Raw genomic sequence first — 12,579 nt, forward strand, 5'->3', positions numbered from 1 at the left:
CATTTTAAATATGTTACCATCTTCCACAGGACGCGGAATGAGTGCAACTCAAATGCAACCTCCTTCTTTTCTGAGCATTTAAATTTCTGAAGTGCTATTCCTAAGTGTTCTTCCTCTAGTGGACCAGGGAGCTTCAAAGAATGATAGAAATTGCATGGGCTTTGGAACGAAGGGTCCTGGGTTGACATCCTGCTCTACCTCTTAATAACTGGGCAAGATGCATAACTTGGAGCGCCTCAGCTTTGTACTGGGCTGGGCACTAGGGATACTGTAATGAGAGGAAAAAAAGTGGATAGTCCCTGCCCTCATGGAGCTCATGGCCCAACGGAGAGACAACGAACACAAGTCATCACCTACGTGAATAGTTGCAAGAGAGATGGAAGAATGTGTAGGCAGGAGTGCAGACTCGAGCCAGACTGCATAGATTTGAATCCTGGCTCTGTACTCAACCTCTGTATGCCTGTTTCCTCATCTATAAAATGGATGATGTGGATAATAATTTCTTCCTGATAGGGTTGTTGTGATAAATAAATGAGTTTGTATGTGGAAGTACTTAGAACAGTGTCTGGCACATATGTGTTAGCTAATATAATTATTACTAGAGGCCCAATACATGAATTCATGCACCAGTGGTGTCCCTTGGCCTGGCCCGTGGGATCCGCCGAAACTGGCTCTCCAACCTCCCCTGAGGGCTCCCGAATTGTAAGAGAGGGCATAGGCCAGGCCGAGGGACCCCATCAGTGCATGGGGCTGGGGAGGGACACAGGCTGTTGGCCAGCTGGGGAGGAACCGCATGTCTGGCCTATCTCACTCTGTCCTGATCAGCTGGACCCCAGCAGCAAGCTAAACTACCAGTCAGAGTGTCTGCCCCCTGGTGGTCAGTGTCTGTCATAGCGACTGGTTGACTGGTCAACTGTCTGCCCCCTGGTGGTCAGTGCATGTCATAGCAAGTGGTTGAGCGGCCTTAGCATATCATTAGCATATTATGCTTTGATTGGTTGAACAGATGATCAGAGACTTAGCCTATTAGGTTTTTATTATATAGGGTCATTATTACAAAAAGTGAAGTGACAGAAAAGTTTAGAGTGTGTTGAGAATCTATGAGTTGAGGGGATAGGGTCTGATTTAAATGGGAAAATTAGGGAAAGCTTTGTAAGGAAGTAGAAATAGAAATCCCAGGAGCTAACGCAGAGAGAGCAAGGGAAATAGCCCTGAGGCAGGCATCTCTGCGTGGATGAGAAACGAAGTGTAGTGAGGGAGGGTGTCAAAGGCTCAGCCCATGGCAAGCTGGGCAGTCAATCTGAGTCACGTGAGAGCCCCCGTGCAGCAGCCAGAGCCAGAGCTCCATTTATTTTCTACGTGAGGACCTGGGGCAGTTCTGAGGCCTTAGTTGTTCTGTATTTCTTGGTCTGACACCCAGAGATAGTCCACTCTCCCAGAAAAATACTGCAGCTCAAGAGGGAGAGCCATAGTTTAAAGGCTCTTAGGCTGCCATTGGTGACTGCCATGCTCAAAACATGGCTCCTGGAAATTAACCTCTTTGCTTAGTCACACCTACATAGAGGGAATCCCTTTTTACTGTGAAACATGGCCCTCAGGCCAAATCTGGCTGCTGCCTGTTCTTGTACCATCCATTAGCTAAGATTGGTTTCTATATTCTTCCATGGTTTAAAAAAACACACACAAACATGACAAAGACAGTATGTGGCTCACACACCTGAAATATTTCCTATTTGGCCCTTTACAGGAAAGTTTGCCTACCCTTGCAAACCCTTACATCACAGCCGAGTCATACCCACTTGGGGCTGGCCCAGGAGGCATTGTGTTGGGTTGGCCCTCCCTTCCCACTAATGGTGGGTCTTTGATCTTCCAGGACAAATTCTTCAGAAAGACCAGGAAATCAAGGACCTAAAACAGAAGATAGCCGAAGTCATGGCCGTCATGCCCAGCATAACGTACAGTGCCGCCACCAGCCCCCTGAGCCCGGTTTCCCCCCACTACTCTTCCAAATTTGTGGAGACCAGCCCCTCTGGACTGGACCCCAACGCCTCTGTTTACCAGCCCATGAAGAAGTGAAGACCAGCTGTGTCTCGCCCAGCAGTGTCGTTTCCAGAAGGCATTGCGAAGAAGCATCTCTGGCAGTCAAGATAACAAAAAGTTTATATTGTATTTTGTGGGACTGTATATGTTGTCATTTTTAAAAAGGGGGGAAGATAACTCCACATCTGATTAGAACTGCCCATCAGTTTTTCTTGTAAATTTTTAGAAGACCTCACAGAACTTTGCAGTTTATTTTTCTCGGCCAATGCATTAAAACCATTCTTGGATTTCAAGTAGCCAATTTTGCCTTTTATGTAATCTTACAGTTTCCTCTTGAAGAAAGAAAAAAAGGGGTTTTGCTTCTCAATCCTCTATTTTTGTTTTGTTTCTTTCTAAAATAAGCAAAACCTGCACATTGGATCCATGTGGGGTGATAATGAACACTTTGTTTTAAGAGTGAAAGAGTTAAATAACATAACACAGTTTTGATTGTATAGTTGAATTCAAGAAGGTGATTCTTGATATTACAGAAAACAACATTTGATTACCCCTCTAAGGACCAAACAAATTGAAAGAGTGTCATTTAAGCTGAGGGGAGAGACTCCGGCAATGAGACTAGATGTGTTTGAAATGTTTCTATTCCCATCAGTGTGTTTAGACCTAGAAAATTGCTAGCGGCAGTCTTGTTCACAGTGCCTTGGGAAAAGACATTTCAAGAGGAAACTTGATGATTTTAGACTATTTTCCCCCTTTGTCATCATCTATCTTCTATCTGTATCGAGCTCACTGCGGATCCTGCTGTAAAACTGGTGGGTAGCTGGGCTGTTCGTTACCACCACGACCAGCACTTTCTTTCCTGTCATAGAAAGCACCACAGTGTTCTGGACTTGTCTAAAATCCGGCACCTTGGGAAGGTGAGCTGGGTGGTGGTTGTGTACGTGAGGCTGCAATGACAGCTAATAAAAGCTGCAGTTCTAGGTTCTTTTGTTTTTGTTTTGTTTTGTTTTCATTTCGTTTCACTTAACTGTGCTTTTCACTCTTCATCATCTTATGTTTGATGATTTAAAACAAACTTGACTATTCCTCAGCTCTTGTGCCAAGGAGGGTTTTTGTTTTGTTTTGTTTTGTTTTAAAAATTCTAAACTCAAAACTCTGCACAAAGATTTCAGTTTCAAGTGTATATTATACATTGATAGAAAAGTGTTTGCACTGGCAACTTTTGGAAGTGTTTAAGAATCAGGGTGGGGGTGGGGGGAGGGACTGGGAGAGGGAGGGGCAAAGCAAAATTGTATTTGGAAACTAGGAAAATTAAGAAACCAAATAGATTGGTTTTGCTTCCTTGCCATGGATTCTGGAAGGACATAGTTCTTCTAAAATTTCCTGTTAATTGGCATGTACGTCTCATTTAAAGAAAATTAAGTAGGACAAGCAAGTCAGCAAAATAGAAGTATTAAAAAGAATCATCCTTTTAAACACAGATCTTATTTTGGGATTTAAAAAAAACTTCTAGCTTTAGCCAGGTGTGCATGTTGCTGCCATTTTGCATTTTTGAATCATCTTGTGTAATTGTCACCATGAAAGTGTTACTCAGAATTGTCATAGATTTTTTTCATCTTTGTGCAAAAACATGGAAAATTGTCACTGACTTTGTGTTGAGGTTTCCCCCATTTTGCTGCCTTTTGGGACACTATTTTCGTTAAATACTTGGTCTTGGCTGCATTTTTTTTTCCTGTGGGGTTCAAAAGAATAAACATTTTCTTACAGATAAACTAGTTTTCTGCCTTTTTAACTTTTTAGGAGGGCACAGCAAGTTTGATTGTTCCGAATGAACCTTAGATTATTGTTCTTGTTCTCTCCTCATCTCAGCTTCCTGTCAGGTGGCCGTGTCCAGCAGACACAAGATTTGGGGTGAATCCATTTAGGTGGCTTCACCACGTCTTACTTAAGACATCTCCATTCTCATTCTCTTTCCCTCCCTCTTCCTCCCCGCATCCTTCCTCCCTCCCTCCCTGCTACTCTCCCTCATCCCTCTTTCTTTTTTCTTTTTAAACTAGAGGCCCAGTGCACGAATTCATGCACCAGTGGGGTCCCTTGGCCTGGCCTGTGGGATCGGGCTGAAACAGGCTCTCCAACATCTCCCGAGGGGTCCTGGATTGCAAGAGGGTGCAGGCCAGGCTGAGGGACCCCACCAGAACACGATTGGGTCAGGGAGGGACTACGGGAGGCCTCACTCAGTCCCAATCTGCCGGACACCAGCAGCAAGCTAATCTACTGGTCGGAGTGTCTGCCCCCTGGTGGTCAGTGCAAGTCATAGTGAGCATTTGAGCAGCCTTAGCATATCATTAGCATATTACGCTTTGGTTGAATGAACGACTGGACACTTAGCATATTAGGCTTTTATTATATAGGATCTTTGTTCAAAATATTACATATGTCCTCCTTTTACCCCCATTGATCCCCTACAGCCCACCCTGCCCCCCACCCCAGGCCTTCAGTATCCTCTTGTCTCTGTCCATGGGTTATGCATGGGTCTGGATGATTACTTCCCACTCACCCACCCTCCTCCGCCTTCCCTCTGAGATTCCACACTCTGTCCCCTGCTTCCATGACTCTGGGTCCACTCCGTTCATCAGTTTATTTTGTTAAATGGATTCCACATATGAGTGAGATCATGTAATACTTGTCTTTCTCTGACTGACTTATTTCACTTAGCATGATACTTTCCAGGTCCCTCCAGGCTGTCTCAAAGGATTAGAGATCCTTCTATTTTACTGCTGCATAGTATTCCACGGTATAAATGTACCACGACTTTTTTATTTACTTGTCTACTGATGGGCACTTGGGCTGTTTCCAGATCTTAGCTGTTGTAACTTGCTCCCTCCCTCTTTCTCTCTGGTGACTGATTAGAACCAAGGCTGACTTGTCTTCCTGTCCTAAAAAAAACCAAGTTAGCGGGGCTGGAAGGTAGTCGGTGAGACGATCTTGAGAGCAAATCTCCTTCCCATTTTCCAGAACCTTGTAGGCCCACGTTGTGACCAGGACCCTGTTGGGTTTGCTCCTGCTGTGATCCACACCGACCGCCAAAGGAACCTCTCCCAAGCCTCCCGTTCCTGGAGGCTTCGCTTTGTCTTCCGAGAAGCCAGCGCCCCTCTCAGCCCTGTTTTCCTCTCCTGGCCATTGTTACCATTGGTCTTGGCTCCAGTTTTTGAAAATTCTGTCTTGGCATCTCACCTATGTCCCTGTTGCTGGGTAGCCTCCCTAAGTCTCCGCTGTTTAGGGTCTCGCAGACACACCACATAGTACCGCGAGCAGAGTTCCCAGGGGAAGCACTTTAGTTTGGCTTTATTACCTTTGCTGTCCCTGCAGAAATGTCTGCCTATAGCGTTCTCAACAGCATGTCTTTTCCACCAGGGAAATCTCCAGTTGTCATCTTTGTTTGTTTCTTTTTTTTTAATCCTCACCCAAGGATATATTTCCATTGATTTTAGAGAGAGTAGAAGAGAGAGGGAGAGACAGAGAGAAATATTGATGTGAGAGAAACACATCGAATGGTTGCCTCCTGCATGAGCCCTGACCAGGGCCCAGTCTGGAGAGGAACCTGCAACCGAGGTACATGCCCTTGACTGGACTCAAACCGGGGACACTTTGGTCCGCAGGCCAATGTTCTATCCACTGAGCCAAACCAGCCAGCGCCGTCTTTGTTTTTTTAGGCCCATCATAAAACAGACCCATGTCTTAGTACTTTAGAATTTATTACATGCCATAAAGCAGTGTTTGCCATTCTGGACGGCTAGGTATTTACCTTAAGAGCAGGCAGAGTGTGTGTTGACCGGCCAGGCAACCTCTTACTGACGTCTCCCAACTTGACATAAGGAGGAAGCGATCCTGAGTGTCCATTCTTGTGGTGACCATCTTTCCAAGAGGCCCTGCAAGATGAGAATGAACAGCTCCTCTTGGCCCCTGGCCAGGGGGAAAGGAACGGTCCTTTCTCTGACCACCCGTTTCCCACGCTCATCCACCTATATGAATTGGGCTATGGCAGTGATGGCGAACCTTTTGAGCTCGGCGTGTCAGCATTTTGAAAAACCCTAACTAAACTCTGGTGCCATGTCACATATAGAAATTTTGTGATATTTGCAACCATAGTAAAACAAAGACTTATATTTTTGATATTTATTTTATATATTTAAATGCCATTTAACAAAGAAAAATCAACCAAAAAAATGAGTTCGCGTGTCACCGCTGACACGCGTGTCATAGGTTCGCCATCACTGGGCTATGGCAAGGTGCCTGGGAGGGCTGAGCCTTTCTAAGAGCTGGTCTTAGATCGCTTCTTACAGAATCCACACAATACCAGAGGGAGCGGGAATGATGAACCGGAAACCTACCCCAAAGCCGGGTAAGTGAAGTTCAAGTAGTAAACTGTTTTCACTTGGGCCACAGTAGCTCGACCGCTGAGGTAAAAGGGCCTCTGAGACCCATAAATGTCTGGTTTCCTGTGACTCTCAGTGGTGTTTCTTGCTGAGCTGGCTTCTTCACCGGCCAGCAGCACTTGCCCAAGGGCAGCCATTACTCTAAGGGTCTAGTCCAGGGGTGGGCAAACTGTTTGATTCGAGGCCACAATGGGTTCTTAAAATGGACCAGAGGGCCGGAACAAAAGCGTGGATGGAGTGTTTGTGTGAACTAATATAAATTCAAAGTAAACATCATTACATAAAAGGGTATGGTCTTTATTTATTTATTTTTTTAGTTTTATTCATTTCAAAGGGGCCGGATCCAGCCTGCGGGCCGTAGTTTGCCCACGGCTCTTATAGCTGGTGGAGGGAGGTCTTATCACGCCCCTCTGGATGAATGTTCTGGAAGGCTCTTGGGGATTCTGTGATGTCTAGTCTCTGGTGGTCCTGGAGCTGCCAGGCGATGGGTTCTCCAGTGAGCCCCCCAGTAACTCCATCAGTCTAACAAAGATGGAAAGCAGGGTCAGCGCCACACCTAAGAGATAGAGGTTCAATAAATGCCTCATAGCTGAAGGGATCCCACTCCTTTGCAGAGCAGTAGAGCTGCCTTCAGTTTCTGGAAGACTCCTGGGTCCTGCAGGAAGAAGGGCCGGAAGCGGCCGGCTGGATGTAACAGCAGGTAGTGCTGGAGTCCGGAGGAAAGTCAGCCGACAGGCAGCGCAAGGAGGCGACTCAGACAACCCTCAGAAGACGAGAGCGCACAGTCAGCAGCAAATCCCAGAGTAAGGCCGCCCACACTGCTCACTCATACACAACGCCTGCTCGGCGCCATGCGCACTCGGGTCCCTGTACAGGCTCCAGATGTTTGGGTCCAACCCCAGCAGGTCCAGGGGTCTCCAAAGGTGTGGACGGAGTCGGCAAAGAAGGAATGACATGGAGACAGTGTTCAGTTGATCAGCAGCCTAGCCAGGATCTCTAGCCAGGACCTCCAGCCAAGTTCTGTGTTTTTTTGTCTTGTTACATCTGTATTTATACCAGCTGACTTTAATCCTGTCAACTTCTATTCCAAAGGCTAGGGCGTTTCTTATCTCCATTCCAGGGAGTAAAGATTATGCAGCTTAAGCGTGATTGTTCGTTGTTAAAGTGATTAACTACCCGCCTGGCACTTAGTTAAGGGGATGTAAGTCCAACTCCTTAGGGGTTTTATTCCCTCCCTAACTTCAGGGGAAAATCCCTACCTGGAGAAACAACCTTTCTTGTTTTCTTGTATAAAACTTTCTGCCTGACTGGGAGTAACCTTAACTCCTCTGCTAGCAAGCATATGTGTTAAAAGATTAATACAGAGTCTTTTTTCTTTAGACTCAGTATGACCCATCTTCTCAATCTAATTCTCTACTATCCACCCTCTTACCCTACTTATCCTCTATAAGGGGGTCTGCAGCACCCTACGGTGCAGTCCTATCCGTCCCGAGTGCTGCGGGGGGCTTACCTAAGGGGTCCCTGTTTGGGTGCCAATTGTTGGGGTCCAACCCCAGCAGGTCCAGGGGTTCCCAAAGGTGTGGATGGAGTCGGTGAGGAAGGAATGACACAGAGACAGCATTCAGTTGATCAAGCAGCCTAGCCAGGTTCTCTGGCCAGGTTCTAGCCAGGATCTCCAGCCAGGTTTTGTGTTTTGTGTGTGTGTGTGTGTGTGGCTTTAAAAAAAAATTTTCTAATTGTTTTTTCCTCAGAAAACTTTTGCAAGTTGTTGTATTTACAATGCCAACTTTTGAAAAGTCACTAAACTAAAGTTAACTGGACAATAAACTAAGCAGAAATCGCTTTGCAAAAAGAGAGAAAGCCCAAAATGCCACTTTCTGTAGAGATCCCACAATTCAGTTTTATTCAGAGCAAAGAAAAAAGATATTTTGATAATACTGGAAGAAACTCAGCCATAGATTTGGAATCTGTACCCCAAGTACACATGCAATGAAGACAATATTCTTTTTTATTTATTTTTATTTTTTTATTAGTTAAGGTATTACAATTGTGTCCTCATCCCCCCCATTAACCCCCAACCTCCCCCGCCCGACTCCCCCACCCCCGCCCCTCGCACACTCATGCTCCCATCCCCCTGTTGTCCATGTCCATTGGTAAGACAATATTCTGCTAATACAATTGATTTGCTGCTGCATTTGTCTACCGTTTGCCTAATATTAACAATTATAAACAGAGCAGTGCAACTAGTATTTGGAACAATCCACACAGTGTTACAGTGTCGGGCACAACTTTTCACTTCTCTTCACACCACTGGTTCTCTTTGCGTACCTGGGCTTCCTCTTCTTCAGTAAAGTCATTTTTTATATTGAGGGTCTTGCGAATCTCTTCAGGGCTTTTCCCCTTGATCATATTGGCAACAGTCTTGCATGTAACATCAAGCAAACCTTTGATGTCTAAATAGTTTGCAGCCAGAATTAGTTCAAGTAGTGTTCCTTGGTCAACTTTGAGGAATTCTTGGTCCCAAACAGGAATATCATCTGTTCGCTTTTCTTTGTTCTCATCATCGTCAGGAGGAGGAGGGTCATCCCTGTGGTGGGTGCACCACTGGATGAGCTTTTCTAACATTGCCGCATTAACATTTGGTAGAGGAACTGGGTCATCATCACCTTCATCATCCATTCCCAAATCTTCTAACATGGTCTTGATAGTCACAGATTGTTTGGCAATTTCAACATCAACTTCAAATATCTCTCCATCAGAACTCTGCAATTTCATTGAAGGCATGGTGCTCGGTCTCAAGGAGAGAGTGGGCCGGAGGCTGAGGAGAGCCGGGCAGCGTCAGCAGAACCAAAAGGGAAAAGGTGGAGAACAAGGCCACTTACCCAGGTTCTGTGTTTTATGGTCTTGTTACATCTGTATTTATACCAGGTGATTTTAATCCTATCAATTTCTATTCCAAAGGCCAGGGCATTTCTTATCTCCATTCCAGGGAGTAAAGATGATGTAGCTTAAGGCGATTAACTACCCGCCTGGCACTTAGTTAAGGGGATTTTATTCCCTCCCTAAATTCAGGGAAAAATCCCTACCTGGGGAAACAACCTTCCTCGGAAAGGTGACCTTGGTTAAAACACATAGCGTCAAGAAGGGCAGCAAACATATTAAGAACAGTATGCCATATACACCAGGTCCCTTGAAACATATGTTGTGCAGATGTTTCTTCCCTGCAGCAACTGTGTCAAGCAGCAAGGATGAACCGGCTTCCCGCATCTCAGTGCCTGGAGCCAGGTGCTAGTGGAGCTTTCTGGGAAGGAACTAGCACCCAGCTGTTACATGACGAGAACAGGTGCAAAGGGTTCCATCACAGCGAGGGCAAAAACGAGGCTTCAATGAGCCCAGCATCAGGCTGACCAGGCCCCGAAGGAGGATCTGCTCAGGGCCTGGTTCTGGAGCTTGGATTCTGCTTCAGTGAGGATGATTCATCCTTTAATTCCTCTCTCCTCTCAGCCTACCCTGGGTCTTACTTATTTTTATCCCTGGAATGGAGTTAAATTGCCTAAAGGACGATGTTTCTTCACCTTCAAGGGCCCTCCTGGAGGATGAATTTTAAAATATTCATTTTTACAACTTGCTCCCAGCGGTAACAGAGAAGATGGAGAAGAGGAGATGCTGGGGGAGGAGAGGAGGACAGGGACACGAGCCCAGCGGGCAGCCTGGGGCCTCGGGGAACTTGGAAGTGACTCTGTAGTCGGGAGATAGTCCAGGAATTGACTCTGAGGAGTTGGATAGAGGAAAAGGAATGGCCAGCTATGCTTTCGTTACTCTCTTTATGATACTGAAAAACTGAAGCAAAACCTTCAAACAGTCCGCTGTTGGTGCCTAGCCCCGTAGGCAGGTCTATTATTTTGGTAGCCACCTTATTTTTTTCTCCAGTCAAGATGCCCTGCCCTCCCTTGGCTGGGGCACATGACTCAGGCTGATGGGAAGCTCTTGTCCTAAAGCAGGGGTGGGCAAACTTTTTGACTCGAGGGCCACAACGGGTTCTTAAACTGGACCGGAGGGCCGGAACAAAAGCATGGATGGAGTGTTTGTGTGAACTAATATAAATTCAAAGTAAACATCATTACATAAAAGGGTATGGTCTTTTTTTTTTAGTTTTATTCATTTCAAAGGGGCCGGATCCGGCCCGAGGGCCGTAGTTTGCCCACGGCTGGTCTAGTCTGTTGCAGGCCAGCAAGCCCTCTAGACCAGTGGTTCTCAACCTTCCTAATGCCGAGACCCTTTAATACAGTTCCTCATGTTGTGGTGACCCCCAATTTCATTGTTACAAATTGAACATAATTAAAGCATAGTGATTCATCACAGAAACAATATGTAACTATATGTGTGTTTTCCGATGGTCTTAGGCGACCCCTGTGAAAGGGTCGTTCGACCCCCAATGGGGTTGCGACCCACAGGTTGAGAACCGCTGCTCTAGGCAGAGATGAGCGTCTGCGCCCAGCTCTGCCGCCCCCTGCTCTGTGACCTCTCTTAACCTCCCTAGGCGGGTGCTGTTTCCTTACCTTCCACAAGTAGTATTCCTGCTGGAAGGAGTTACTATGGGAACGGGGTGACCTGCACAAGCGCTCTGCAAATGATGCAGCGCCTCCCTGGTGGAGACCAGAACTGTAGCCTCAGAGTGAAGGTGGGACAGGGACCTGGTGAATTCCTGTTCCTGGGGCAGCTCCACCCCCACAGCCTGTCTCCTAAGGGGAGCTCCTCAAACGTGTGCGATCTGCAGCTTCACTTTGGGCATCAGCATCTCTGGGACCCCTTTCCCGGACACCCACCCCAATCTGAGTCTGTAGTTCAACAAGATCTCCAGGTGACTCGGTGGCCTATTAAATGTTTGGAAGCCCTTGTGCGAACGGCTTTCCTAACTGTAGGAAATAGGCCTCTGTGATCCATCTCCAGCAGTCAACTTTTACTGGCAACGGTTACCGAATTCCCCCGGCAAACTGAATGTAGGGGGGAGGGAAGAGGATATGAGAACAAAGACCTGGACGGGAGCCAGCATCCTGGTGGAAACCCCCGAGATGCCTGCCTCACCTAGACGGGGAGGTGGAGGCAACTAGAAAAGGCCTCAGTCCAGTTTTTTTTTTTTAATGGCCCAATGGGAGACGTGTGAGGAAACAGATGACCCCCCCCCCCCCCCCCCCCCGTAGCACTCAGCCAATGAGGAACGGGAGGAGGGGCTGAATAAATAGGCTGTGTTCGCTACCCCAGGTGTGCCTGTGCCACGCTCTCGAGCACTTACTAAAAGTCTCGTTTTCGCCATACTTCTGCCTCAGACAGGTGAGCATTTCTCACACTAACCTGAAGGCTCCACACTGTCACTCTCTTCCAGTTCAGAGAAAGCCGGCGCTCAGGCTCTGAAAATTCAGAATTCAGAGCTTCATTGAGGCGGGGGGCCCTGGAGAGGAAAAACTCCTTAGGGTTTATAGATGTTGCTCATTGTGTTGCTCTCTCCTCCCCATTAGAATGCAGGCTCCGGGAGGGCAGAGACCTTCTGCTTTTTTACTGCTGTAACCCCAGCAATGGCTGTCACACAGGAGGGATTCAATAAATACTATTGAACGGGTAAGGTTAATTACTAGGCTAGACATGTAATCTGAAATAATGTATCTTTTTAAAAAATATATTTTATTGATTTTTTGAGAAGGGCGAGGGAGAGAGAGATGGACACATCAATAATGAGAGAGAATTATCTATCGGCTGCCTCCTCATCCCCTACTGGGGATCGAGCCTGCAACCCAGGCATGTGCCCTTGACTGGAATCGAACCTGGGACCCTTCAGTCCACAGGCCAATGCTCTATCCATTGAGCCAAACCAGCTAGGGCTGAAATAATGTACCTTAACTGAACCAGAGCATTTCTGTGATTTTTCTAGTGAAAAATAGAACTGTTTCTGGAAGGAGAGGGGGACATATCGTGACGTCTTTCATCTGCCTATCTCTGGTTTCTGCTGAAACCTTGTTTTCCTTATCAAATTTTCTCTACCAACTCCTGCTCGACGTAGCCAGGTGCACCCAACAGCTGGATTGACTGAGAATAATTACTTCCCTGTCAG

General features: G+C 46.6%; 1 protein-coding gene and 2 pseudogenes across 1 annotated transcript in view; 1 reads left to right on the forward strand and 2 right to left on the reverse strand.

The window, feature by feature from the left end:
• The window catches only part of MACO1 (macoilin 1), a 60,302-nt gene extending 57,281 nt beyond the window's left edge, over positions 1–3,021 (forward strand). Inside the window, exon 11 of the mRNA XM_070404394.1 lies at positions 1,874–3,021. Within this exon, the coding sequence (XP_070260495.1) occupies positions 1,874–2,076 (203 nt within the window). The 3' untranslated portion in view covers positions 2,077–3,021. The remainder of the gene's footprint in view (positions 1–1,873) is intronic.
• Positions 3,022–6,873: 3,852 nt separating this feature from the next.
• On the reverse strand, positions 6,874–7,060 carry LOC139001557 (hypoxia-inducible lipid droplet-associated protein-like; annotated as a pseudogene).
• A 1,662-nt stretch (positions 7,061–8,722) lies between these two features.
• Positions 8,723–9,344, reverse strand: LOC139001668 (S-phase kinase-associated protein 1 pseudogene; annotated as a pseudogene).
• Positions 9,345–12,579: the final 3,235 nt, after the last annotated feature.

Source organism: Myotis yumanensis, unplaced genomic scaffold (assembly GCF_028538775.1).
Source record: "Myotis yumanensis isolate MYYU_CA2020_CCGP unplaced genomic scaffold, mMyoYum1.0.hap1 SCAF_2, whole genome shotgun sequence".
Lineage (NCBI taxonomy): Eukaryota > Metazoa > Chordata > Mammalia > Chiroptera > Vespertilionidae > Myotis > Myotis yumanensis.